Here is a 26290-nt window from a genome sequence, read left to right as displayed (position 1 = left end):
GCTATGAACAGGAATCAGTATCTTACAAACAACCGACATATTGGCCTGCAGTGTAGAGGGAGATGTACCTTCATCCATAATGAGGATGTTATTGCCCTTAGCCACAAGAGCTCGGGAGAGAGCTAGGAGCTGTATCTGTCCACTCGAGAGATTCGACCTAGATTTCGAATGGCTGTTACTATATACTTGATCTCATGAAACTCACCAAAGACTATGCCACTCACCCTAAGTCCGATACTGGGTAATCGAGAAGGTTTTGTGCAGGTTCAAGGTTGAAGAATCGGCTCATTTGACATGCGCTCAATGCCTCCTGCAGTCTCTCATCAGTTTCAGTTCCCGCGAAGTCGAGGTTATGTCTAATTGTGCCTGCAAATACAAAAGGCTCTTGTGGCAGGAAGGTAATCCGATTACGGAGGTCTGCCAGGCATACTTTCGAGATATCCAGTCCATCGATAGTGATGCGGCCATTGTAAGAATCCCCCTGCTCTAGGGCACGGAGCAGAGCTAGACTGAGGGAGGATTTGCCAGCCCCTGTACGCCCGACGACAGCAACGTGTTCGCCCGCGGCTATAGAAAAGCTCAGATCACGCAGGCAAGGAACGCCACCAGGAGCGTACGAGGCCGAATAGGATTCGAAGTTGATGACTGGCATATCTGGCCAAGATGGCGCTGGCCGTTGCTCTTCGGTTGGCTGGCTCTCTGGAACATTGGCAGCGTAAGACCACACTCTCTCAGCAGAGGTGATGTCTGCCTCTAATGTGGCACGCATCTGTACAAAACTGTTGAGGTTACTTGTGATCTGAATGAGGAAGTTCATGGCCAAGCCTAGTGTACTTGAGGAAGTATTGAGCCAGAGAAGAAGCGAAGCCGATAAAAGCTGGAGGACGCTGTATCACTCTTAGCAAAAGAAGAGCTCTCTGATGAAAAGCTGAGCTTACCTGGAAAGCAGCTGCAGTCGGAGGGTTAACCACGGATTCAACATCACGTAAGGGGCCCAAACTCGGATGTGGTCATCAATCACGTCCCTGACGCGCTCTCTGAAGGTGTCCACTTGATTAAACGTCACTATCACTTGCGCACCCAGTCTAATTTCAGCAGCTTGGTTCAGGACTGGAGCTCGAGCCAGGTTGTCCAAACGACGCAGTTGTCGGCAAGCATGTAAGTAATGCGACTGAATCATGAAGTAAACAACGGCTGTGGGAACGAGATACAAGAGACTCAAGGGAGTCACGCTGATCATGACAAAAAGAGATGATGAGGTTGTGATACAGAGTGCAGATAGGGAGATAAAACTGCCATTGACCGATGTATCAATCTTGTTGATGTCGTTGGTGAAGCGGTTGAGGATCTGCCCAAGGCTGTGCGTATCGAAAAAAGAGAACTTGGCCTCAAGGACCCCCTTTGTCAATTGGGCGTGAATCGATAGCGATGTTGGGATGATGCAGACATAAAATGCAATAAGAACAAATAGCATTGACAGCGAGCCTCCGATAAGGGCACATATAGAGTAATAGAAAAGCTTTGTAGAATGCCCTTGGCTCTCGAAATCCTCGCTCGATAGTTTCAGATAGTATACGGCCAGGATATCAAACAACTTGGACAAGGCAGCGGTAAGCATGACCCACAGCCAGCCCCCGTACTTGGCTAGGTTGAGGAACCTCAGGTAGGTTCCCAAGGCGACTGGGTCCGACCCCATATCCGGGCATTGTACCTTTAAAGGTGCCTTCTGGAGTAAAGGCGCGCTTTCTTGATCAATATCCGAATCGCAAGGAGTAATTTGCATGGAGGTGTTGGACTTGATAGAACCATAGTTAGCCACCAATGGCGGCTGCCGCTGAGACCCATGTATTTCCTTGGGGTGTGTAGCTAGCACGTTCAGGGTTTGAGTGGTTTGAGTGTGTGCAGGTGACGCAGTGCGCGCTACCGTGCCATCGCAAATGTTGTATTGCTTGTCGGCAATAGACATGAGGGCTGCTGACGATGTTGTCGTAATGCGTAATGAGTCTTTGAGAATACCGTCAGGACCAAGAACCTGAGCAATAATGTGCGACTGCACTTGAGCATCCAATGCAGCCAAAGGATCGTCAAGAACGATGACTTCTCTTCGTGCATAGATTGCTCTTGCAAGGCCAACACGACTCTTCTGTCCACCTGAGAGAGTCGCGCCTGTACCTCCCATGGGGGTCTCGTCACCTTGGGGCAGCCTGGACAAATCCGAGCTGAGTGACACCGCTTCAAGGACTCGTTGGTAGTAAGAGGGATCGAATGGAAGGCCGAAGAGGATATTATCCCTGATTGTACCGCTCGTGAGGTAAGGCTTCTGGGGCGCGTATGCAATTCTCCCATGAACTGAGAATTGGCCACGAGTTGGCATTATGTCTCCAATAATGGAACGAATTAATGTTGTTTTGCCACACCCAACGCTTCCAGATATGACAAGAAGGCAATTGGAAGTCGCCTCGATGTTGCAGTCTCGAATGATGGGCTGAAACCCGCCTTGTGCTGTTGGGAGGTAAATGTCACAGTGTCTCATTGAGAATACGAGTTTCCCCTTGGGATTAGTGATTGAGGTTGAGGATAAGGATGTTGGAGAGGGAGCCAGCCTCTCTGGGCTCGGGTCAATGAGCAAAAAGGTCTTGATGCGCCCGAATGAAATCTGTGCAGACTGGTACAGTATAACCAGATGAGGAAGAAGTGAGATTGCCCGTGTGATGTTGGAGGAGAATGCGAGGGCTGGGAAAACCACGTTGCTCGATAGGGAATGGCCTAGAAACACAGCTACACCAAATGCAATAGAAATCAGTGCTGGTGGAAGATTGTAGACCAGAAAGACAATGACGCCGTTGAGGAGGGCTATGACCTTCGTTCTCTCCATCTCCTCCGCTCGCCTGTCGGCAATCTTTCGCTCAAAGATATTCTCCAAAGAGTTAAGCTTGACTTGCTTGACTTGTTTGAGGACCTGCGTGACGAGAGACACTGTAGCATCCTTGGCTTGCATGACAAGGGCCATGTGGGTAGACATGCTGGATGTTGTATATGAGATGAGAGGCAAGAATATGGCCGGCGATAGAAATCCAGCAAAGACACTTTGCCAGCCAAGCAGAAGCACCAAGGCCACTATGCTGATGCCAGCCTGTAGTGGAATCATCCAGAGAAGATGGAACTGCTCAACTAGCTCATAGACCTTAGTGGTGTCAACTTCGATGAGAAGTGTAGGATCGGCTTTCTGAGCATGAATATCAATATTGGTGCTAGAAATGCATCTGTCGGCAATCAAGGCAGTCATGGCCGAACGAAACTGTACACCAATTTTGCTTAGTTGAAGCTTCAAGTGAGCTTCTGTCGTTCCAGATGCGACAGTTGCTGCAAACAACCCAGCTACCGAAAACATGTCTCTGTTCTGCAGCAGTGACCGAAGAAGAAATGGTTGAGCCAATGCCGTTGCGACGTTGATGATACCGAATATTGCACTTAGGCACATAGGGGAGCGAAATTCACGCAGAAGGACCCATACCAATCCAGCTGATAGACTTTGCCGTAACTGGTCAGGCTGAAGCCCGCGTCGAGCCAGGACACTCCTGACAGACAGTCTTGAATCGATCGGCCAAGCATCGTCGCTTGACAAGGTTCCCGAAGCAGCGAGAGTGATAAGATGATCCAGCCATGACACCGTTAGGGATGGAATAAAGCGACTGTTGGAAAGAGGATGCCTGGCGTCCTTGGACGAGGACGGCCATGGGAGTGCAAGGCTCATAATCAGCGAAAGAAGGTACAAGGCTGAAATAACCCCGTAAGCCCAATAGTAAGGGGAAGACAAAGTAAACAAAAGAGTCCATATGATCCACGATACTAACTCGTAGACAGCCTGTGATACACAAGGTTGAGAAATGATGGTCCACGAGATAGAAACGACTGAGCCAAATATGAGACAAATCGCAGTGACATTGGCGGATGCCAGGTCAAGTTCTTTCCTCACATGTTCAGTATCTTTTAGGCACCCAAGGGCACCGACAAATATGAGACCAATATTTGCAAACTGGAATATAAGTTAAAAAAGCCAAAACACGCGGATCAGCAAACACAAGTGAACTTACAAGGGCTCCTACTCGGGCTCGACTCCAGCAGTGGCTGTATCGTATCGATTCGCGACTCGATGAGAAAACCGAATACAGGCTAGAAAAGACGTACAGGGCAACGCATGCAATGAAAATTGACCTATGAAGAATCAATACGACTGAGTATGTGAAGCTGATATAAAGTTTGCGGCGTCTCTTACTCTAGGATCCATGTGAGCTTCATCTTGGTCGCCAATAGACAAAATAATACACGAATGAGGATTCAAATGACTGAACAAGAAAATGCCCCTATCTCCAGTACAAGCAAGTAAAGTGAGGTAAAAGCTTAGGGCTTCAGGATAATGAGACGGGCTGTTACGTGCCAATCTCACAAGGTACTTACACTACAGTAAATGATTTAAGCCATTCATTCCCAGAACCAACCCAGCCAACTTAGGCTAGGGTACCCGCTCGTTACGCATCGGCAAAAGTACGTACCGAGAGCCTGATAGATAAGATAATTGCTGCAATGGGTATGATACCGAATGCCAGTAGCGCAAAGTCTAGCTCGTCGAGGCTAGTGCAGGAGATGCACCGAGACGAGCTAACCTAATGGGGTCAGCGATTGCGCACCCTAGACACTGCAATGGCGGGGCCAATCTGTTCTGTTATGCCCAGCTCGGAGCTTCTTGCGGGTGGCAAGGATGGAATGGTCTTATCTAGATGATGGTATTTTCATTACTGGCAGCTAGTGGCTGCTCGTGGAGGCACCCAACTTCCGTATGCCAACCCCCATCCCCCGAGTCGCAGTAGTCGCGTAAACGATCTATCCTTGTTCTCACGCAGCTGGCCTCTACATTACGTGACCAGACGTATAAGGCCTTCTGCAAGCTAGCTAGTGACCATAAGCTTACTGCATTGTGTACTTGGATGTGGGGATCGCTTGATAGTTCGGTTACTATACCTACTCGGCAGACGTTAGTAAGTAAATAGAAAAGATCACGTACAGATATTAATATGGCTTTGAACAAAACTCGAAAAAGAAAGGCTTTACTTATAGTAGTAGCATATGGACCTAGGAGAATAAACAGCAGCATTGTCTTACCAAATACTACCTATGTCCTAGTCAATTAGCACGCAATCCCAAACATCCCAATACTGCAGCGAAAATGATGAGTCCAAAAGGAGGCCCCAGTCACGACGTTCTGTCTTTGCTGGGCCATGTAAAAATAATATCGAGCGTCTATCTGTCTACATATATCACTTGGTAGGTATGTTCCCTTGTATCCACGAGTTGATCAGCGTCAGCGACTCTCGAGACTTGTCAAATGGCGCCAAATGCCCGGCCTCGGCAATCTCAGCAAAGGTAAGAGGTTCATACGACTTCCATCGACCAGCCACATTGGCTCCCTCGTACCAAGGGGTCAGCTCCCTCAGGCGCATCAATGGTTGCCCGTGCCAGCTCAAGCCGTGGTCAACAAGTAGTCGCATACCGGCAGCGTTTGAGTACAAGTCCTTATCGCCGACGTAGATTAGAACGCGGATGTTCTGTATGGCTGTCTGTTAGTAGTGTGTTCAGTTGAAGATACGAGTGTCACAACAAGCCCACTCACCGCTTCCAGGAGGAAATTGACATAATTATCGCTCCGTCGCCATAAATCACCATTCTTCTCCCATTGTTCCAAGACGGGATACGACAGGCCTGTGTAGTTCACATGTTGCGGCACTCCGAGAGCCTCCTTGATGTCGTGACGATTCAGGTACTCGTCTATGTGTGCCATTTCTGGAAAGCATCCATCAAGGCCTTTGCAATGTTGCCTGTAGTCATATGGGTTTCTGCCCATCTGGTTAATGACAACGTCGGCTATGGCGGTGCAATTGTCTTGTGCGTCTTTGCAAACCTGAGAAGTCATTCCCTTACTCTCGCAAATGCCGAGATTGTTCTCGCACCACATGGCTCGTGGAGCCCACTCTTCGCATTGCGATGCGTTGAAGAGACTATCTGGCCCCGAGCATACGGTCATGAAACTACCTCTATTCTGCACCGAGAGACGAACAAGACCGTTCCCTACCATTATACCTTTGAGGTTGATCTTGGGCTTGGTAGGGATGTTGCTTGAGGGACCTGTGAGAAACTGATACCTTGGTGGCTGTGCCTGCAGACTCTGTCTGGGTTTATCTAGACTCGCTTGCGTCTTCAAGATGGTATTCGCCAGAGCGGGAACCCACGATCCGCCATAGGACTCGCCTGCGATGTAAAAGTCTAGACCTGCAAGCTCGGGGTACGCGACGAAGAATTGGCGGAGAAACTGGTCCATGATCTTGGAGGATTCAACCAAATCAACCGGCATATGCGCCCCATGGGAGTAGCCTACAGTGATGGGCTGGCTTGACTGTGTGTCAGTACTTCCAAGACAAGATGCTCTATATGAAATGGAAGGTGTACGAACTCAACGAAAAGAAGCGTCGCATTGGCGTTCCAGCCAAACTCATTCTCGACAGTGAAACCACCTTCAGGAGCAATGCGACACGGTCCCAGTTCCATCAAATTTCCATAACCTGCTGAAGATCCACCTGGGCCCCTGCAAGGCAAGATATCAGTTAGTTTTAGGAAGGAATGTGTGAAGAACACAAAAGAATGAGTGCATATACGTACCCGGTCATCCAGAGAATGACCGGATCTCTCTTGGGATCATTTTTGCTCTCATAAGCCCAGAAGAAGATAGATGACTCGTCCGTTTTGGTCTCGATAAACCCTGATGTGCCCGGAGTAGAACTATTGCACACTCTCGCCGTGTCGGAACCCAGGCGTAACGTGAAATCTGGCACTCCAGAATGACCAGAAAAGAACTTGTTGGCTGCGCGAGCAGAGGCGTGAAGTGCTCCATTAACCGGTGCGACGACACACCAAAGAATGGTGAAGAATGTGTACTTCATTGTTAGATTGGATGAGTGTATAGTCGATTAAAATCTCGTCCAAGGGAAGCCAAAGCACTGTTATTTATTGTACATGTGAGGATGTCATAAAGAGAGATTATCAATGATGGTCCGATCCTGGCCCTCGCTTGTTGATAGATGGGTCCATGAGATTGACTAGACCATAACGGGTGCCTTGGTGCGCATCCCGAGGTATCGGATGGGGCCAATGCGGATGATCCATCAATTGGTGCAGAACGAGCTGAAATATCGTGGTTTACCTCCTGTTTTGCATGGCCTCAATCTGCAATTCAACGCGTTACGGCAGTCATCTATATACTTATCGAACCAATTTTTCAAATGTATCTCTTGTGGAGAATGGGATGGCTACTGCTCTGCCTGGCTGCCGCAACAGGTTATGTTGAATGCCATCAACAAAAGCCTCTCGGTGAACAGAAGCCTCTCAGCTATCCCACTTTCACCATTCGCGAGCAAACAGATGGGCTCTGCGATGCAGGCTCTCGTTTCTGGACCGGGACCGTCAACATCACTGCTGACAAGTCCATGTTCTTTTGTAAATGCATATTCTCTTCTCCAGAGACTCTGCTTACACTGACGTTGTAGGGTTCTTTGAAAGCCGTCGTGACCCCGAGACGGATCCTTTGGTCCTCTGGATGAGCGGGTAAGCTATGAAGAGCTGCAATAATGTTTTGATTGATTAAGAGACTGTCACTAACGGATGTTTCTACTCTCGGCTAGTGGACCGGGTGCAACAGGAGAATTGGGCTTAACTATGGGAAGCGGCCCTTGCGTCGTCAACGCTGATGGCAACTCTACAAGTCGCAGCAGATTCTCTTTCACAGACCGAGCCAATGTTGTTTATATCGAGTATGCCTTTCCCATTCACGAGACGGATCAGATCACTGCCTTACACTCCTAGTCAACCAATTGGTGTGGGATTCTCACATATAACTGATCGCGACGATATTGCCGTCACCATACAACAAGGCGCCCGCGATGTTTACTCTTTCCTGTCGCACCTATCGACAAACGTTTTTCCCAATCTGTCCGGTCGCTCTTGGAACTTGGCCGGTGAATCGATGGGCGGCCACTATGTTCTTGGTTATGCGCACTATATGGCTTCCCTTGAAGGCCAGACGTCACTTATTAACATTTCCTCTATCGTGATTATAGATGGTTACGTGGACGCATCACGTCAAAGTGTAGGGTATTATGACTTCTTCTGTACTGACTGGGCCCTAGACGGCCGCAAGGCGCCTCTGATGAATGAGTCGGCCTGTGCGGATATGGCCGCCGCTGTCCCTTCTTGTGAACTGCTAGGCAGTTACTGCCGCGAATCTTATGATCTGCTAGTATGCGGGCGAGCATTTCAAGCATGTGAGGAAACAGTGGGTGAGCATTTCCTCAGTGGAGTTGTTCCTGGAGGATGGGATCCTTATGATGGTAGGTCAAACCCTTCTCTATTTGAGGGTTGAGAACCTTCTGTTGTAATGATAAATGACTCCTAACGTAGAGTGATGCAGACCGCCATACCTGCGAGAGTCCTCCCCTATGCTCAAACTTCGCTCATGGGCGCTCTTGGAAATTCTTCAATCAACCTTGGGTTCAAGAGCAGCTTGGACAGCCTTACTCCCCATTCGAGCTCATCGATTTCGATACCGGGATGCGTTGGCAACGCGCAAAGAGTCTCTTCTTGCCAGTTACACGAGAAATGACTTGGCTCCTCGACAATACCAATATTCGAATTTTGGTGATTAATGGAAATAATGATATTATCATGTGAGTCCATATTCTGTACATCTTTACTTTGTATGTCTTCAAAATGGCCTGACCTTGGATCTAGTAATACACCTGGTCAAATGCGAATGTTGGATGAGCAGCCTTGGCATGGCCAGGCACGCTACCGAAGCCAGGGTTACCAAGACTGGTATATTCGAAAAGGAGACATCACGTCGGATGTCCAAGGTTGGGATGTGAAACGGGGCGGGTTTTGGAAAGGGACAGAACGTCTAGCGCTGTATGCCATTGATGAAGCTGGGCATTTCGCACCCTATCACCAGCCTGAAGCAGTGGGTGCCGTGCTAAGAACTTGGCTTGGGACTTCAGGCAATGCAGATCAAACAGCTTATGGATAGCCAAGGAACTTTGTAAATATTATAAAGCCGCAATGATGTATTAGTGAGTGGCTCTCGGCACAGTCCAGGATTTATTCACACAACTCTTTGCATGCCCACATTGTCATTTAGCAATTAAAACAATCCACAGTTTCCAAATCTTAAAGTTGTAGAGTTGGCACCTCAGCAATAGGTACCAGATCGCCGAAATATTGGCCATTATCTTCACGGCCAAATGCTATCATGTGCGCTCCCGCAGCAGTGGAGAATAAGCTGTCCTTTGACGCCCACTCATCATGCGTCATACAAGCCAGGAAGATAGTGCGCCCTTTTCTCGACTCTTGTCTAATGGTCTGTATAAAAGGCATGAAACCGTGCAAGGGATAAAACGGTCCCTCTGATTTAGCATGCGTATCCATCAGTCCCTTAACAATGTGCTCAATCAGGTCATACGACAAACTGCCTGGTATCATGAGGCCAGCGCAAAACAAAAAATGGAGTATGCCTCTCCGGAAGTTGTTTTCCTTGGCACATCTGGATAAGTCCAGGCCGAGCGCAATACGCGCTATCAGTCTCGCCCAAGAATGGTGCTTTTCGGCGACCATTGACTCTTGCTTGGGAAATTGTCGCTTGTTGTTCGTTGTAGGATCTAATAATCTTCTGAGTAGGCCAGAATCGCACAGTATCTGCGCAAATGCATATTCAGCCATCTCCATTGCCCGACCATGACTAGAAAGGACCAAAGGTTCGAGGTTGTATGAACTGTCCGTGTCCTGGCCTTGACACTCCGCCAGTAAATCTGAATGGAAATCCTCAGGGGGTACGCAACTCAACAGGGTTGTTCTGAGCTCCTTGAGCTCGTCGTGAGTTTCAGTGTCATCCATAAACGTTACAGGGATCTGATCTCCATGCTCAACGAGGTTCCCTTTCAGGATTGCAAACCAGTCTTTGAACGTGTTCAGTACTTGAGGTGTGGTCTCGCCAGAATTGCCAAAACATTTAACAATTAGGATTCTCCACCATATATGTTCGGCTTTTGTACCTACGACGTTGATCATTTGGGAAGCTGTCAAGAATCTTGTCTCCAAGCTCCTAATTAGTGATCCTGTGGGATGCTCGGCGACGCAAACGTGATACGGAACTCGGGGCCAAGTGGCGAAGGATCTAAGATGCAACCACCATTGGAAGAGAATATCTGATTCAGGTAACGACAAGATAATGTCCTGTTGCGTCAGGAAAGCATTATCGAGCACGGACAGCGTCTGCCATACGCTGCTGATGGAACCACACTCTAGTTCATAGTATTCCATTAAGAACATGGTAATCAGACGAGCCTGTAATGGCGGTGACGCCGCTGAGCTAGATTCCAACGAGGCCTTACTCTGCTCGAGAAACACAGTTGCTTTGTTGAAATGTGTAGGCATAGGGATCCAGGTGCCGTCGTTGGAATGCCTCCCATGAAGATTAGCGAGATTCGCTGCTGCAAGGGCTAGTGCGGCGCAGTATAGCGGCTTACACTTCAGAACCAAGCTCCATAGATAGGTAGGCTGCACTGGAAACGCCTTGACGATAGTGATTCTGAAGTGGGCCAGGTAGAGTCTATCGCCATGTACGATCTTGATAGTCGATGGCTGTGTTGGCCGGGATAGATGGATTGAACCTATACTGGCAGCTGAATGGCAGGTCTGAGAATCATCTGGTGATGGTAGTTGACACTGGTTGATCATGGGCGATGGCGAGGGAGTTGAATGTTGGTCTATAGCGAGACCTGGCGTTATTTGTTGAACTTGAGGCAGAGTTGCGGTGGCAGTGACAGCTCTCTTTTCTCGACTCTCCTCCGTCTGCGGTTCTCTCAATGGTTGTTCAGGTTGGGATATTGGGGGCTCCCATGGAAGTTGCGCCATACTTATATCGTCCATGTTGAACTGGATCCCGACAAGATCGTTAATGAAATCACTGTCCGGACAACCCAACTGGACCATTCCCATGTCGAAGTCAAAATAATCGGTGTTGGCATCCGAATTACCTAGCTCGAGGCTCTGATTGTACAAGACAGGCTCCCAAGCACCGCTATTATTGTTCGTCGTGGAATCAGTCGCAGCCATGATCGTATTGTCACATTGTTGCTCTGTCAGACGTGAGGCAGTTTGTAGAGGCGGAGAGTGAGACTGAGACTGCTCATTACACGACGTATCGACTGCCAGAGAAGGTTGTTGTGGATGTACATGCGTGGGAGGCGTTCCGTTTGGAGGAGAGCTTCGGACTTGTCTTGAACAACGCCGGCCTTTAGATGAAACGCTTGCGATGCGATGGTCGACTTTATCGGCGGCCCATTGTGTGGCCTCTCGGAATTTAAGGGCCATCGAGGTATATTCACAGTCGATTCCGGCTGATACGCAGCGGCTGCAGAAGGGCCTTTTCTCATCACACTGTCTTGTCACCTCAGAGTCAGCCAGTGCTTGTATATGCCAAGGCAAGATACATGGATTTACAATTGACTGACCTTTCTCCTCTTGCTGCGACATCGGGCGCATCCATTTCTGCTCCGTGTAATATCCGTCTTATTCACCCGTGCGGGTGCTGGAGCGTGAGAATACAGCCTGACCATGTTCAAAAGTTATAAATCGAGCAATGTTATGAATAATTAATTTGAATGATGAATGCGGGGCAAGTACGAGGACAAGAGAAGCTCAGCTCATCTTTTAACCGAGACCCTGTTAGCATTGGGCTAAGCTAAGTGGTTCTTGGCTGCGTTATCGTATTGGGGTCACTCGCTAAATAATAAGCCGCACCAAGCCATCGCGGAACAGATAAGCCTGAAAATTATCCGCACAGTACCACAATTCCACTCATACAAGCCGAAACTGGGCCACGATGAATCCAACTTTAGTGCAGTCAACACAAGAATAAATACCTGGCACTCTGGGCGGATTTTCGACACACATAAAGAACATCCTGAACTCAGGAGTTCATCTATCTATCCTAATTTATCGCCTTATATCTCTCCTTCTAGACTCTAGAGCCATGTCAACCGAATTGATGCCTTCATCTCGAGCTCGGGCCGCTCTTCACCAAGACCCTGTAGGGAAACTGATGGAGGAGGTTAAACTCAAGCCTCAATACCACCCCATCTTGCGCCCGAACGGCATGATTAATCTTTCCGGGGCTCTTAATTCACTCATGACAGATTGGATGGCTACATATTCTGAGAAAGAGCCATTGTCTATGTCTGAGTGCTTGTCATATGGTCCGCTTACTGGGTCTCAGGATCTTCTCGAGGCTGCTGCTGGCTACTTTAACCGCTTCTTCAGCCCCTCTGAGCCTGTCCATGCCGGGCATATCTTAGCAGCTAACGGCGTGACATCACTCATGGACATGGTAGCGTGGACCTTGTGCGATCCTGGTCAAGGTGTCTTGTACCTGACTCCGAATTTCTTCATGCTTAACTATAACATGACAGTACGAGCTGGGCTCACCACCATCCCCGTTTCTACAGTTGACCTGTCCGATCCCTTTGGCTCCAACGGTCTATCTGAACTGATTAGAGCCTTGGACATAGCCTCTTGCTCAGCCCTCGAAGATCGAGGAATAGAGTGTCGCGTTCTATTTCTCTGCAACCCCACGAATCCCCAAGGCCGATGCTATTCCCCCCAGACGCTCGAGGGTCTGACCTCATGGTGCGTTGGGAAAAGGATGCATCTCGTAGTCGATGAGATCTATGCTATGTCTACCCTGACAGACAACAATAACAACGACGACGACGACGCCGACGCCGATATTACACCCTTCACTAGCATCTTATCTACCAGTAGCCAACAAAATGTACACTGCCTCTACGGCATGAGCAAAGACTTCAACATGGGTGGTCTTCGAATGGGATTCCTCGTCACCAGAAACCCAGTCATCAAGGCCGCCGCCTCACAAGCTGCGTAAGTACTTCACCCACTACGCACAACGAAGCACGCATATGGACTCTTTATTTACTTTATCCTCTTCTTTGTGCATAGATGGTTCACTTGGCTCACCGTGGCATCGGACAGGTTTGTCACACGCTTCTTACAGCAGTTAGATGTGATTCAAGACTACCTCGATAACTACTGCTCAAGGCTTACGGAGGCATATCGAAGAACGACCACGGCTCTGAATAAGTACAAAATCCCATTTCAGCGAGCTGATGCGGGTTTGTTCGTCTTTATTGACCTCAGCCGCTGGGTTTACAACTTTGAGGCAGGAAGGATGGGGAGCCCTGAAATCCAACTCTGTCGAATGCTAATTGATAATGGAGTTTTTTTGAATCCAGGACAGGTCAGAAAAATAATTTTGGCAAGCTAAATCTCAAGCAATTGCTAATAGTTTTCGCTGCACAGTTTGCCGGATGCGAGCGGCCTGGAAGTTTCCGCCTTGTTTATTCGCAAGATTCAACAGTCGTCGAACTGGCAATCCAACGTATTGGACAGGCTTTGGACACATTAAGTACAGGGCAGTAGTCAGAGCCAAGTTCTCTGATGTGTTGCCTGGATTTATCTCACAAAGAGATATTGATGGTTTAAAGTAACTTAGGCAGAGCCAGGAAAATACCCTACAGTACCTGCACTGCATGGCTAATCTGGAGTGGATTTGGTGGCTGGGTTTAATGTCTCGAAGGATTGGATAGGTGGAACGAATTGCCTGATCGGGTCAACGGGACCGCAACTCCACTCGAGGGTTAGTTAGACTTCTTACTGTACAGTACGAAGGATGCAGACAATTACTGTAACGATTGATTGGTTCAACCTACAGTATCCTACAAACAAGCGCCTTCAGTATCTCGGAGGATAAACTGCCTAATCGGACCAACGAGACCGCGACTCAATGCAGATATTCTACGGTGCGGTAATAGTACAAGGGAACCGGAGGCAAACAATTGATGGTTACTTAGTTCAACCTTTAGCATCCTACAAGCAAACACCCTCTTGATTACGATAAGTTTCTATCAACTACTTAACAAGTTATTTGTTCACCGTTTAGTAACCCTGCAATGATCGTTTCCTTAAAGGACAACAGCAACAACAATAATAACAGCAGCAGCAACACCCAGGACACCATGCAGCCTCATCTTGCCTACAAGACTCCTGAGCTGCAACATGGCAACCGTCCATCGTCTGTATATCACTACCACTCTACCCCATACAGCAACTTCCCACCATTGGACACCACTGCTGAGGACTGGACCTCAGTCGATACCCCACATTCAAGCCCAGTATCCCAGCATTCGCATGTTATGCCCCCAAACTTTGCTGGCCTGACTGTGGACGATAAACTATCTCTAGTCTGCATCTTCGCCAAGCGCCTTATCCCCGGACGTTCTGAGCCTCTCCACAATGTAGCTGTGGGTGTGTGTGTCGAAACTGGTAAGATAACTTATGTTGGACCTCAGACGCAGCTGCCCAAGGTGCTTGAATCTGCGCCTCGGGTCCAAGTAGGCTACCCGATGCCAGGTCTTTGGGACTGCCATACCCATTTCGCTGGGCTTATTGATGTTGACTTTCCTGCCATGGTCCTGACTCATCCCGTCACGTTGGGTGCTGCCATCACCCGCAATATGCACGAGACCCTCATGGCAGGCTTCACCTCGGTGCGAGACGTCGGCTCGTATGCGACAGAGGTAGCCCCCTTGGTAGAGAAAGGCCTTATCCTTGGGCCCAACATTTTTGGCGCTGGTGCTGCTATCGGTATCACTTCAGGTAGCTGTGATGCCTGTACCTTACCCGCCGACTATGTTTACTCCCGTCAGGGAGGAGGTGGCGGCGGAACTCAGGACTTTTGGCCAGGAGTTTCTATACTTGCCATTGCCGATGGAGTAGATGAATGCCGCCGCGCTGTTCGCCAGCAAATTCGAAGGGGAGCAAGCTGCATCAAGATTGTCACCACTGGTGGTGTCTTGAGCCGAACGGATGATCCACATTGTAGGCAATACTCGGATGCTGAGCTTGCTGTTATGATAGAGGAGGCATCCCTACATAACCGTGCTGTTGCGGCTCACGCGCACGGAAAAGCAGGCATTATGGCAGCCGTCAAAGCAGGCGCCCACACAATTGAGCATGGGAGTTATCTAGACGACGAAGCTGCCGAGTTGATGGTCAAGCATAACACCACCTTTATCAGCACGAGATACGTCCTTGAGGCAAACTTGAAGCAACTCGACTCCCTCAATCCCGAAACAGCTGAAAAGATGGTCGGAATCGCCAAGGTTCATCTCGAGGCGTACAGGACAGCTGTGCGTCACGGCGTCAAGATTGCTCTTGGCACTGACATCGCCGGCTCAGGCCCAACATCCCTAACTGTCCATGGTCAGAACGGCCATGAAGTTGCATTAGCCGTCAAGGCTGGCCTCACGCCTCTCCAGGCCATCGATGCTGGAACTATCAACTCGGCCGAGACGCTGGGACGCTTGACACCCCAGAAAGGCCTGGTGCGTGTTGGATGGGATGCTGATCTCATTGCACTTGACGAGGATCCTCTAGAGAACATCCATCTGTTTGATAGCGAGAAAAATATTAAGTACGTTTGGAAGGGTGGAATGCTTGTCAAGTCACCCACGGGTCAAATGATCTGGCCACCTAAGAGAGAGTCTTACAAGTAGGGTTGCCGGTTGATATATTTTATTCTATACCAATGTTATGTCTATGTCGGGATTTATTTTCTGCTCAATCTTTATAACCGAGATTCTATGATTTCATTCGGGCTTCAAGCTGCTATGTTGGAGTGTTTTTGCCACCTCGCTATCCTGTAAATTTCTTGCCACCAATTCAGCTTGTTTGTTCTTTATGGAACTCCCAATATCCTGTAACAGAAATCTGCCGAGGCCAACTATCATGTCCGTGTTTTAATAAGTATATTCCTGTCTGCATGTCAGCTGAAAAAAAGGTATTCATTAATTAATCTATTGACTTAGTAATATCAAGTCAACTAACGGAGTGGATGACTTGAATTACCTGAGCAATAACTTCGGAGGTCATGTTAGCAGAAGTTTGCTCAGATAAAATATCAAGCTCCCACAAAGACCCCGGTCCATAGGCCCTTTCTCGCTCTACTTGAGTCAATTTCTGGCGTCCAGGGGAGGGGGGTAAGAGTCTTGGTGGCGTGTCGCGCTCTTGCAACCCAAAAAGGGAAATCGTAACCACTACACGACACCCAGCTGGATGGACATCGCCTACAAGGATTGTACTTGCCAGTTATTCTGGATAGCACTCGTTTAGGGGTTAGTTGTGATAACTGGCAGCTAAAGTGTGCTGACGGTTATCGGGGGAGGAGCGCTTGTGTGTAACTTTATATTTGTAATAGCTAAAGAAAACTCTCTGACGGCGCACTCTGCACTAATTCAGGTATGCGGTGCACTCAATCTCAACATCAGTTCCCAGTGGCAACTGGTAGACAGCTACACAGGTTCTAGCCTTCATAGTAAGTCAGCTTCAGTTACAACCCAAGTTGAGCCCATATTGTAGACTCGTGCTCACCGGTTTAATGTCTTGGGTGAAAAACATATCATAAGCTTCATTGAGGAGTGTGAAATTGTCCATATTGGTAAGATAGATATTCATCTTGATAACATTTTCAATAGAACTGCCGGCGGCTTCGAGAATGTTCTTGATATTGGAAAGCGCTTGGATCTGAACTTATGCGTCAACGCTGGCCCCTACATCACTTAAGGCAGTACTGACAGCCCTGTCTTTGACGGTTCCTTCAACAACGACGAGGCCCTGACCAGGCTTGATTCCAATATTCCCAGAACAATATACTAATCCGTTGTATGTAACAGCAGCTGAGAATTGCGGTAACGGGGCAGGTGCATTCGGCGCCGTGACGGGAGTAAATCGAGGGGTCATTGTTGGTATTTTTGATATACTATAAGAGTTTGTAAAATTGTGGCAAAACATAAAACAAATAAAGATCACAGATGCTATTTCTTATAATCTCGCATTGGCCTCTACTAAGATAGCTTTTAAAAAGCGGCAAAATTTACTATAAGCGGTATTATTAAGCGACTAGTATGCGAAAAGTCACCATCATAATAGCCCTAATCTTATAAACATCAACATGCAAAACTCAAATCGCAAGAAGCCAAACAACGAAAACAACCAAACTGTGAAGAGGTGAATTAACAAGCTCCTCCATAGGATCCAAGCATAGTGCCATATTTGTCGCCCCCCACGCCAGCGATCTGGAGAATACTCAAGACGACATAGCCAACACCCTCGCCAGCGATTCCGCCTGATGCAATAGGATATAAAAGTCTCTCGTGGAACTTGGGCCAAAATTTGCCCCATGTCGCTGCAAACGCTGACCCGATAGCGGGGGTGAGAACCGTTTGAGAAGAAGCAATAGTCATTGCCAGTCCCACCAGAGGCATATTGGGGATCCAAACGTGGTACTGCTTCAAGTTTGGCTTTTGTGGTATAAATCGCTTCAGCATCACAATAGCAACACCCAGCACGGAGAAAACCATGCTGAAGATCCAACTGGAGTGGGAAATGGGAAATTGAGGTGCCAGGATAGCTTCGGTGACCACTCGCCACGTCGTGACCGAGGGCAGAGCAAACTGGCACTGAGTTGCCGTGGCATCTGTGATACTTGGCGAACAGGATGAAAATGGCTGGCGTCAGGAACACAGCAACCAGAGTACCTAGCACTTGTGCATGCCACTGAGCCCTTGCTGGAGTGCCTAGAAGGAAGCCGGTTCTGAAATCTTGGCAGAGTTCACCTGCTTGACTCGCAGCACACGAAGACAACGTTGCTCCAACGAGAACAGTCTTTGACCCAGTCGCCGAAATGGCTTTGTCGGCAGGGTTTCGTGCAATGCCACCAGTGATAAATTGTGATCCTTTAGCGACAGTCCCGACAGGATTGATACCACTGGCTCCAAAGACCTGAATGATGACCAAGGCCCAGATAAGTCCCAAGAATGCATTGAGTAAGATCAAAGCCGGCGATATTCCATACAAATACTTGAATGCTACCATGGCCACGATGCACGGCAAGAGAGTAATACTGGACCACTCCCACCACCTAACTTGATGCTCCTTGGGGACGGGATCAGGTATCTCATCTTCTAGGGTAACAGCACGATCCTGTGTGGTCCTGGACTCGTTGCCTGAAGTCGGGCTTCTACCGGTCACGTTATTGATCTTTGCGCTGACGCTTCTAACGCCATACAGGGCCAATGCGCCGAAATTCTTGCCCTCAATAAGAACAGTGGCCAAAGAGGCAGCAAGCATCGTGAAGACGGCCGGCCACATGATCCAGTATCGAGGCGATGGACTGGTAACGAATGCAAAGGACCCAAAAGATGGCTTGGCAATCAAGAAGGCGCAATGAAAGATCGCTGCGCTGGAAGACGAAAAGATATTAGAGGAAGTCAAGAAGATCACGAATTCGACACTACCCGAAAACCCGTTGCAAAAAGCTGAGGACAGGTTGAAGACCGCCCTGGAGAAGATGTACGCTGCTGAGCGTTCCTTCGTCCCCGGCCCGCAGCTTCCAGTCAAAAACCTCATAGCGAAGAAGCAGGAGGTCCTCGACGCAAAGCTAGCTTTGAAAACAGCACGAACAGACGTGAGTACAGCCCAACTTTCAGCTAGTGGAGCAGCCAATTCGCGCACGTCGATCAAGGGGCGTATGACTCCTTTGGACTCGGAGATTCAGCGGCTGGAAGGCCGTTTACCCGGGAACAACCCTCCGGACATAATCACGGGGGTGGAAGGCAGCAAGGAAGAAGGATTCTCAGTTATCAAGACCAAACTAGATACAAGCGCCAGCGCCGGAGACGGTGACTCAGGAGCTGATGTAGGGACTCGAATCGATTTCACTGTGAGCTCTCAGACAACCGATCACAAACAGGAAGAGCACGGCATCTCGGGAGCCTTCCACGCCGAAGCCCAGACACGGTTCGCTTCAGTCAAGGTAGAATCTAGCTTCTCCAAGAGCAACAAGGAGGTATCTGACTTCATGTCGAGTTCCACCGTCAGCGGCTCATTCTCTGCCATGGTGGTGCGATCATGGTTACACGCCGAGCTGTTCCAGGACTTTGACATCGACATACCGGCCGGCACGTTTCTGAGCCCTGGCGCTAAAGCCATCAAGTAATGGGTGGAATCTGGTGACAACGAATTCGGAAAATACGTGCGGACCAACTACGGAAAGTTTCCCGCGTACCTGATGGCTTTTACTGTCGCTGCAGATGCAAACTTGTCATTTAAGAACGACGAGTCAGCCGCGAAGCAAGTTCTAAACGTATTACAGACTGATAGTAGCGTGGAAGTAAGCTTTGGATGCTGGGGTTTTGGTGGAGGTGCGGGAGCGAAGTAAGGAATAAAGTATTGTTGCCTGTCTATCTGGATGCTAACCTTTTGTTTTAAAGAGTTAAGATGGATGATAAGAGCGCTAGTTAGCATATGGAAGTGAAGAATGGGGCATTAAATATATCCTTGCAGGCTCCTCAGATTATCGGGTTGGTTAGCGAGGTCTATCCTGAGCTGCCGCTGGGAGACAAACCCAAGGAGGGGGGTCTGAACGGTGCTCCCGTAAGAGGATTCCGCGCGAACTTGTAAGTGCGAGTTGGGTCATTCTGAAGGAAGTGTTATGGGTCTGATAATTACCATATGTGGATTTTAATGTATTTCCTTAATACTATCTTTATACAACTTTAAATAGCTAAGCTGTCCCTTACCCCCCAACACACATGTACATTCATATTTATAAAGAAGGAAGAGAAAAGGAGCCTTATTATATCTTAGTCTAGAGTGTTCAAGATGAGCCTTCATTATCAATTAATAGCAGATTAATACTCAACAGTCTTTTAGAATAACCTCAACTTAGGTGCTTTAACCTTGAAGTCCCTTGCTAAAATGTACTCCAGTTACATCAAAAGCAGAATGAAGTCAGAAAAGCATGTATGCGCGATGCACCATTCGACAGCTGCGTCATGGATATTCAGTGGCGAACCAGCCTCTCGGTAAAAAAAAACACTCAATCGCGCTACGAGGACTGGATGGCGATATGCTTTGATCGATTACTGATGATATGGGCTCAACCGGAAAATCCGGGCCAATTGCAATACTGTAATTATGTATTAATAGATGCTGTTGAAGACTTTTTTATCTGCTTGTTTAGTGAAATATGACTAGCTGTGAACTATTGCTGAGACTATTGACGCCGGTCACGGTCTGCTCGTTAAAAACGGCAAATTGTGGATACCTCCCGATATTAGTCAAGTTGACCGTTGAACTTGCCTCTACTCTTGTGTGGATAGCAATTTATCTTATTTCGGATTTTCCGGGAACACTGATCGATAACTGAGGTCTCTATCTGTAAGTCTCTAGATATAAGAATGGCGAAATACAGCTGATATCGTCTCGCCAAAAACCAGTTAGTCGGGTCTCGAGCAACAGCAACATATCAACAAGCTACCCTCCGTCGTCATGCACCTTTCTTCATTTTTCTCTACAGCTCTGCTGTTCTCGACCGCTATCGCGGCGCCACAGCCTGATTACTCTGTAACAAGTGCGGCTCAACATGGCAAGGTTGCCAAGTATCAGAAGCAATGTCCCTTCAGCATTCCTCATGTCAAACCCCACAATCAACGATATGAGCACGCGCTTAACTTCCCCAAGGGATGCGAAAGCGGTAAATTCATCAATTGGAAGACTTTCAAGGCCAATGGTGTCAATCTGGGCGCCTGGCTTGCAAAGGAAAAGACCCACGACCCCGTCTGGTGGAGTTCTCTCGGCACCAAGGCCGCTGCTACAATCGATGAATGGGGCTTGTGCCAGGCTCTTGGAAAACAATGTGGTCCAATCTTGGAGAAGCGCTACGAATCTTTTCTGAATACTTCCACCATTGATACACTTGCCAAGGTCGGGGTCAATACCCTTCGCATCACTACCACCTATGCCGCCTGGGTCAAGGTCCCTGGATCTGCTTTCTATCATGGCAAACAGCAGGAACATCTACGCAGGATTACTCAATATGCCATTGAACGGTATAACATGCATATCATTATCGGCCTTCACTCTTTACCTGGTGGTATCAACAACCTCGACATTGGCGAAGCTTTTGGGCATGATGGCTGGTTCTATAATTCTACCAATCTGGCTTGGAGCTTCAAGGCTGTTGACAAGGTCCTCGACTTCGTTAAAGCAAGCGGCCACAAGAACGCCTTCACGATCGCCCCTCTAAACGAAGCCAGTGATAACTTGGCTGGTTTTGGATCGGCAGCTGGTCTCTCCGACAAAGCGACCAACTGGATTCTCACATACATGAACGGTGTTTTCCAGCGCGTCGAAGCCGTTGACAAGCGTATCCCAGTCATGCTCCAAGATAACTTCAAGGGCGCGGCCTTCTGGTCTCCACTGTTCGACAAGAAGCGCAACCTCGTCATCGACTCGCACGTATACTACTTTGCCGCGTCGGGGACCTATTCTCAGTATGTGGCGCCTGCTGTGTGCGGACAAGCAAAGTATCTCGCTGAGGAGACCAAGTTCCCCGTGTTTGTCGGTGAATGGTCCTTGCAGACTATGTACAACAACACACTATCGGTACCTAATCGCAAGACGATCTTTGATACTCAGCGCTATGCGTGGCAGAAGTATGTCGCTGGTGGCGCTTTTTGGACAGCTGTGTCTTACTCTACTACGCCTGTGGATGGACAAGGTATCCAGAGGGATTACTGGAGTTATGTTGACTTGATCAGGGCTGGAGTGATTACCAAAGCCACAACCAAGAGTTATTGCTAAGGATTCTAGTATTAATTGCAAGAAATTTTACTTATTCACTTTCCCTTATATTTTCTTTCAATAATTCAATTATATTATAATGAGTCATTCACTCGTGTTCTTATATTATCCCTATTACTTTCTCCTCGATATCCCTTGATGTACTTGTGTCTACGTTCCCCTATTGCTTTTTACCCTACTCTCCATGCGCTGGCTCAACTCGTTGCCACCCTGCTGAGGCAGGGTCTTATTGAACTGTGATCCTTGGGCCAGTCTTTTATCTGTAATTTTAGATTAAAGCCTCGGATATGAGAATCCATCTGAGTGTTTCATCTAAATCGGTTGGTCGGTAATAGACGGGAATAAGAAACTTGGAGGTTGGCTTTAAAATTACGTAACGTGGAAAAAGGGTTACATGGCGCAACCTGCAACTTATCAACCGTCCAGTGGTGGAAATATTGGCACAATGTCTTATGACCACGGGAAGTGGGATGTGTCGGATATGTGTGCCGTGATAACTAGCGTAAGAGACTTATCCGATAGTCAATCTCGGAGTTAGTAGAGGCTTCGTGAACGCGTCTGAAGAAGTTGGATTCAAGACAGAGTTAGGTGTCACTCGAATATGCACTGAAATATTAATGTATCGCCAGCTGAAAAGAAGACCAACTTTTCTAAATAGTTAATAAACTATTGAACTTTAGATAAAGCTGCATTTAAGGCTAGATGCTCTCGCCTTTTCCTTAGTCCCGTTGACAGGTTAAGTGGTCCTTGACTGGCTCGGAGATGTCTAACTAATTATGCACCAATAACCGAATACACTAACTTAGCAACTCCAGTCTAACATTGTAAGCTTGTCATCTAGCTCACTCCTCGACAATCTGCTGTATATAGAGTGACGGATAGAAGTGTTCGAGAATGGAAATGCGGAGCTGGCATGTTCCGATCTAGCCTTGCTCAAGGTATTACGCCGAAGCTAGCAGCGGAGGGCCTGAACCACGATTATGGAACTATCTACATGCCAACAAGCTTAGTGGTTTTAGTCCGGTAGTGGTTGTAAGCCACATGCCGTGATCCGTCATCCATGTCAAATGGTTCATATAAAAGCTAATGAATATCCAGATCAATATGAATATTTGGCTATCATTTCTCAACCAGTTCATTGCTTCGTTCTTCATCACACCATGAGACTTGAAATACTTTTCGCACCCGCACTTGCGGCCTTTGTTCGAGCTGCTGGCGTCACAGGCGCCGCCGAAGGCTTTGCCAAAGGCGTCACAGGTGGCGGCTCAGCCGCTGCTGTTACCCCTACGACAACTGCCCAGCTCGTGTCTTATCTCGGCGACTCCTCCGCCCGAGTTATCATTTTGGACCGAACCTTTGACTTCACCGGAACTGAAGGCACGACCACCGCGACTGGCTGCGCTCCATATGGCACAGCTTCAGCCTGTCAGCTTGCCATTAATAAAGACGACTGGTGCACCAATTACCAGCCTAACGCGCCTAAGGTCAGTGCCAAGTTATTTTTCTCTTGGGTCTGAAGCCTTTTTAACCTCTCAAACTTATCACAGGTCAGTGTCAAGTATGACAATGCTGCATTGAACCCCATTCTCGTTGGGTCGAATAAAAGTCTCGTTGGTGTAGGAAGCAAGGGCATTATCAAGGGCAAGGGCCTTTATATTGCAAAGGGTGCGAAGAATGTCATCATCCAGAACATTCAAATCACAAACCTTAACCCTCAGTACGTCTGGGGCGGCGATGCTATTGCCCTTGATAACACGGATCTTGTTTGGATTGACCATGTTACTACGTCACTTATCGGCCGGCAACACATTGTTCTCGGCAATAATCCAAGCAACCGAGTGACTATCTCAAACCACAAGCTCGATGGTGCTACATCTTGGTCTGCCACATGCAACGGCTACCACTACTGGGGCCTTTATTTTACAGGCTCTGCTGATGTACGTACCGTTCCCTTTCTCCCGTCTAACAAGATGCTAATTTAAATAGACCGTTACTTTCAAGAACAACTACATTTATAAGACCTCTGGTCGTGCCCCCAAGGTCGGCGGAAACACCCTTCTCCACGCCGTCAACAACTACTGGTACGATAACGCCGGACACGCCTTCGAAATCGGTGCTGGCGGCCAGGTCGTCGCTGAAGGCAACATCTTCCAGAATGTGGCTACACCACTCGAGGCATCGAGCTTTGCTGGTAAGCTCTTCTCGAGCCCCAGCACCGCTGCCAACGCCGTCTGCTCATCTTACCTCGGCCATGTATGCCAAGTCAACGGCTTTGGAAGCTCTGGCACACTTTCAGGCAGCGACACCGATTTCCTGACCAACTTCAGCGGCAAGAACGTTGCTTCTGCTGCCGCTTACTCCAGTATTACCGGTCTCTCGTCCAGCGCTGGCTTTGGTACTATCTAGACTTTTAGCAGATTGGGACAGTTAAGGCATCAAAAGAATGCCTTTACGATTCAGAGAAATATTTCGCGTGTACATAGTTAGAAAGTAAATAGCAGTCAGCGGTCATGAGTAGCTGTTGTTGATCAACCGCTACGCGCCCAATAAGAGAATATATGCTATCCTGATCCTCAAACAGCCAGATGCAGGCCGAACGGCTTTGCTTGTCTTCGTCTTCTATCGTTCAAAAACAGCGATTATGCCTCACAATAGGTTTCGTCTCCATCGCACTTAATATTCCTATCAACTCCCGCGTTTCTGAAGTCCCTTCCATATTCTCTCAATGGCTTATACTGGCAATTAGATCATCTCTTCCCGAAATGTGATTTTGACGGTTGCGATAATTGGTTTCATTAAAACCCGCGACCAGCCCTTGAAATACCAATATTTATCCCGCCGGCGTGCAAACGTATACAATAGTTTGACAACACAACCATGGTCCACGGTATTTGTTCCGTAGCAGAGTGAGGAAGGTATCAAGAAGCATCATAGGCCTTTTGCTCTGGTGCAGATGCAGACCTCTTACATTCCATACCGCGACATATAGAATAATGAAATAATCCTATTCTCAGTTATACTCTTGCTACCCGGATATTACAAGTGTTATAATCATCGCCATTACGAACAGGAGCATAGCGCAACTGCTCTCATTCATACTCTGTGCCGAGTTCTCTTTAGTACCATCTTCTTTACTAGCTTTGGTGAAATCCGATTCCTGATGAATAAGCGCCACTGCTGGAACCCTTGTTACAACAATGTCGTCTCCCTTCAATTCTCCTGTCTGCAAGTCCCGTGTAAATGTTGCTAGAGGAATAGGTTGTGTATAGATTTCAACAGGAAAGTCTCCTCTCATGCTTGTCATGGGTACCACGCTGGTCGGTTTTAGAAACCCGCATATCTCTGTGTATCCGTACGAAGACATTGGACCAAGTACTGAGTAGCAGTTTCCATTAAAGTCAAGCGTGTAGTCGCTAAATCCATTAGCGACACGTTACCCCTCAAAGGCATTCGGAAGCTTACCTTGGGCAACAAACAGCTAGTGTCTCTGATGGTTCCAAGACCTGTTTCCAAACACTTGTCGGATCTGTAGGGAATGGCCGACCTGGCTCCCACCTGGCCGGCACGATTCCTGATTCCGTCTTGGTTAGATCCCCCGATATCTGTGCAGTGCCTCCATTTCCTTTGACATATTTCCCAGCGGTTGTCCAGTTAGAAGGGCAATATAGGCCCGGTGAGTAATAATGATAAAAGCCAATGTCAAGGGTCTTGGCATATGTTGCTGTGATGAGATGATCGTATTGATCTCCGGACGGTATGCATTTCCCATACAGCTGCATTGTGCAGGTAGGGTAAGCCCAGAGATATTCGGGCTTGTCGCTATAATCAGCCAAGTAAAGGTGGTTTGTTGCTGTGGCACATGATGCTGGCGCCGTATAGGTTGTTGTTAGTGGCCCAAAATTGGTTATCTTGGCCTGAGTGACCGATGTTACAGTGGGCATCTTGTTGGAAGGCTCTGGAGGTTTCTGGGGGAAGCAGTGTTCCAATATAGTGAAATAAAGCCAGATTATTTATATTGATAAAATCAGATATGAAAACACTGGCTGAATGTCTAGTTAAGTATTGGAATTTCCAAATTACGCTGGATTTTAGAATGCAAAGTGGCGCATTGACTGCCCTACCGTGCTTTGTATGTCCAATTAGGTATCTCCTTTAAGGCCATAATACTGACTGGAATCAAAAGGACAGGTTCTACCTGCTGCATTGAGCCTAGGTTGGTGTGGCACAGTTGAAGGATATCAAGCTGCGCCGCTAAAATCAGGTTTTGAAGCCGCGAGTATTATTCATGTGATATATTTCCCCTGCCATATTTGTTTAAGGAATAAGCTCAAACAGCTGGTAGTGGTTGGGTCAATGGCATAAGGGTCGTGCAATAACTAAACAACCATATATAGGTTGATAAATTAACAGTCTC

The 26290-nt window shown here is 48.0% G+C and overlaps 12 protein-coding genes across 12 annotated transcripts; 6 read left to right on the top strand and 6 right to left on the bottom strand.

The window, feature by feature from the left end:
* Positions 1 to 220: 220 nt before the first annotated feature.
* Positions 221 to 3754, bottom strand: FOIG_13719 (uncharacterized protein; the record flags this gene model as incomplete). Its single annotated transcript, XM_031214880.1, has 2 exons — positions 221 to 887; positions 939 to 3754. 2 exons carry the CDS (start codon positions 3752 to 3754, stop codon positions 221 to 223), a joined length of 3483 nt encoding a protein of 1160 aa, XP_031055396.1.
* A 1561-nt stretch (positions 3755 to 5315) lies between these two features.
* FOIG_13718 (uncharacterized protein) lies at positions 5316 to 6992 on the bottom strand (the record flags this gene model as incomplete). The annotated part of the gene is made up of 4 exons (XM_031214879.1): positions 5316 to 5603; positions 5669 to 6443; positions 6506 to 6637; positions 6712 to 6992. 4 exons carry the CDS (start codon positions 6990 to 6992, stop codon positions 5316 to 5318), a joined length of 1476 nt encoding a protein of 491 aa, XP_031055395.1.
* A 339-nt stretch (positions 6993 to 7331) lies between these two features.
* On the top strand, positions 7332 to 9133 carry FOIG_13717 (uncharacterized protein; the record flags this gene model as incomplete). The annotated part of the gene is made up of 6 exons (XM_031214878.1): positions 7332 to 7545; positions 7596 to 7653; positions 7731 to 7859; positions 7912 to 8435; positions 8516 to 8771; positions 8836 to 9133. The coding sequence occupies 6 exons, from the start codon at positions 7332 to 7334 to the stop codon at positions 9125 to 9127; spliced, it is 1473 nt and encodes a 490-aa protein (XP_031055394.1). The 3' UTR covers positions 9128 to 9133.
* Positions 9134 to 9154: 21 nt separating this feature from the next.
* Positions 9155 to 11756, bottom strand: FOIG_13716 (uncharacterized protein). Its single transcript, XM_031214877.1, has 2 exons — positions 11610 to 11756; positions 9155 to 11535 (listed from the first exon to the last, which is right to left on the bottom strand). The coding sequence occupies exons 1-2, from the start codon at positions 11712 to 11714 to the stop codon at positions 9268 to 9270; spliced, it is 2373 nt and encodes a 790-aa protein (XP_031055393.1). The 5' UTR covers positions 11715 to 11756; the 3' UTR covers positions 9155 to 9267.
* A 374-nt stretch (positions 11757 to 12130) lies between these two features.
* FOIG_13715 (uncharacterized protein) lies at positions 12131 to 13039 on the top strand (the record flags this gene model as incomplete). The annotated part of the gene is made up of 1 exon (XM_031214876.1): positions 12131 to 13039. One exon carries the CDS (start codon positions 12131 to 12133, stop codon positions 13037 to 13039), a length of 909 nt encoding a protein of 302 aa, XP_031055392.1.
* A 1150-nt stretch (positions 13040 to 14189) lies between these two features.
* FOIG_13714 (uncharacterized protein) lies at positions 14190 to 15728 on the top strand (the record flags this gene model as incomplete). The annotated part of the gene is made up of 1 exon (XM_031214875.1): positions 14190 to 15728. The coding sequence occupies one exon, from the start codon at positions 14190 to 14192 to the stop codon at positions 15726 to 15728; it is 1539 nt and encodes a 512-aa protein (XP_031055391.1).
* A 733-nt stretch (positions 15729 to 16461) lies between these two features.
* On the bottom strand, positions 16462 to 16971 carry FOIG_13713 (endoribonuclease L-PSP; the record flags this gene model as incomplete). Its single annotated transcript, XM_031214874.1, has 3 exons — positions 16462 to 16539; positions 16603 to 16755; positions 16807 to 16971. The coding sequence occupies 3 exons, from the start codon at positions 16969 to 16971 to the stop codon at positions 16462 to 16464; spliced, it is 396 nt and encodes a 131-aa protein (XP_031055390.1).
* A 272-nt stretch (positions 16972 to 17243) lies between these two features.
* Positions 17244 to 18381, bottom strand: FOIG_13712 (uncharacterized protein; the record flags this gene model as incomplete). Its single annotated transcript, XM_031214873.1, has 2 exons — positions 17244 to 17707; positions 17769 to 18381. 2 exons carry the CDS (start codon positions 18379 to 18381, stop codon positions 17244 to 17246), a joined length of 1077 nt encoding a protein of 358 aa, XP_031055389.1.
* Positions 18382 to 18580: 199 nt separating this feature from the next.
* On the top strand, positions 18581 to 19228 carry FOIG_13711 (uncharacterized protein; the record flags this gene model as incomplete). The annotated part of the gene is made up of 1 exon (XM_031214872.1): positions 18581 to 19228. The coding sequence occupies one exon, from the start codon at positions 18581 to 18583 to the stop codon at positions 19226 to 19228; it is 648 nt and encodes a 215-aa protein (XP_031055388.1).
* A 1334-nt stretch (positions 19229 to 20562) lies between these two features.
* Positions 20563 to 21876, top strand: FOIG_13710 (uncharacterized protein; the record flags this gene model as incomplete). The annotated part of the gene is made up of 1 exon (XM_031214871.1): positions 20563 to 21876. One exon carries the CDS (start codon positions 20563 to 20565, stop codon positions 21874 to 21876), a length of 1314 nt encoding a protein of 437 aa, XP_031055387.1.
* A 1123-nt stretch (positions 21877 to 22999) lies between these two features.
* FOIG_13709 (uncharacterized protein) lies at positions 23000 to 24282 on the top strand (the record flags this gene model as incomplete). The annotated part of the gene is made up of 3 exons (XM_031214870.1): positions 23000 to 23360; positions 23424 to 23813; positions 23863 to 24282. Exons 1-3 carry the CDS (start codon positions 23037 to 23039, stop codon positions 24280 to 24282), a joined length of 1134 nt encoding a protein of 377 aa, XP_031055386.1. The 5' UTR covers positions 23000 to 23036.
* A 619-nt stretch (positions 24283 to 24901) lies between these two features.
* FOIG_13708 (uncharacterized protein) lies at positions 24902 to 25817 on the bottom strand (the record flags this gene model as incomplete). Its single annotated transcript, XM_031214869.1, has 2 exons — positions 24902 to 25289; positions 25339 to 25817. 2 exons carry the CDS (start codon positions 25815 to 25817, stop codon positions 24902 to 24904), a joined length of 867 nt encoding a protein of 288 aa, XP_031055385.1.
* Positions 25818 to 26290: the final 473 nt, after the last annotated feature.

This window comes from Fusarium odoratissimum, assembly GCF_000260195.1.
Source record: "Fusarium odoratissimum NRRL 54006 unplaced genomic scaffold supercont1.35, whole genome shotgun sequence".
Lineage (NCBI taxonomy): Eukaryota > Fungi > Ascomycota > Sordariomycetes > Hypocreales > Nectriaceae > Fusarium > Fusarium odoratissimum.
The sequence above is the reverse complement of the archived record's forward strand: the minus strand, read 5'-3'. Positions and strand labels throughout refer to the sequence as shown.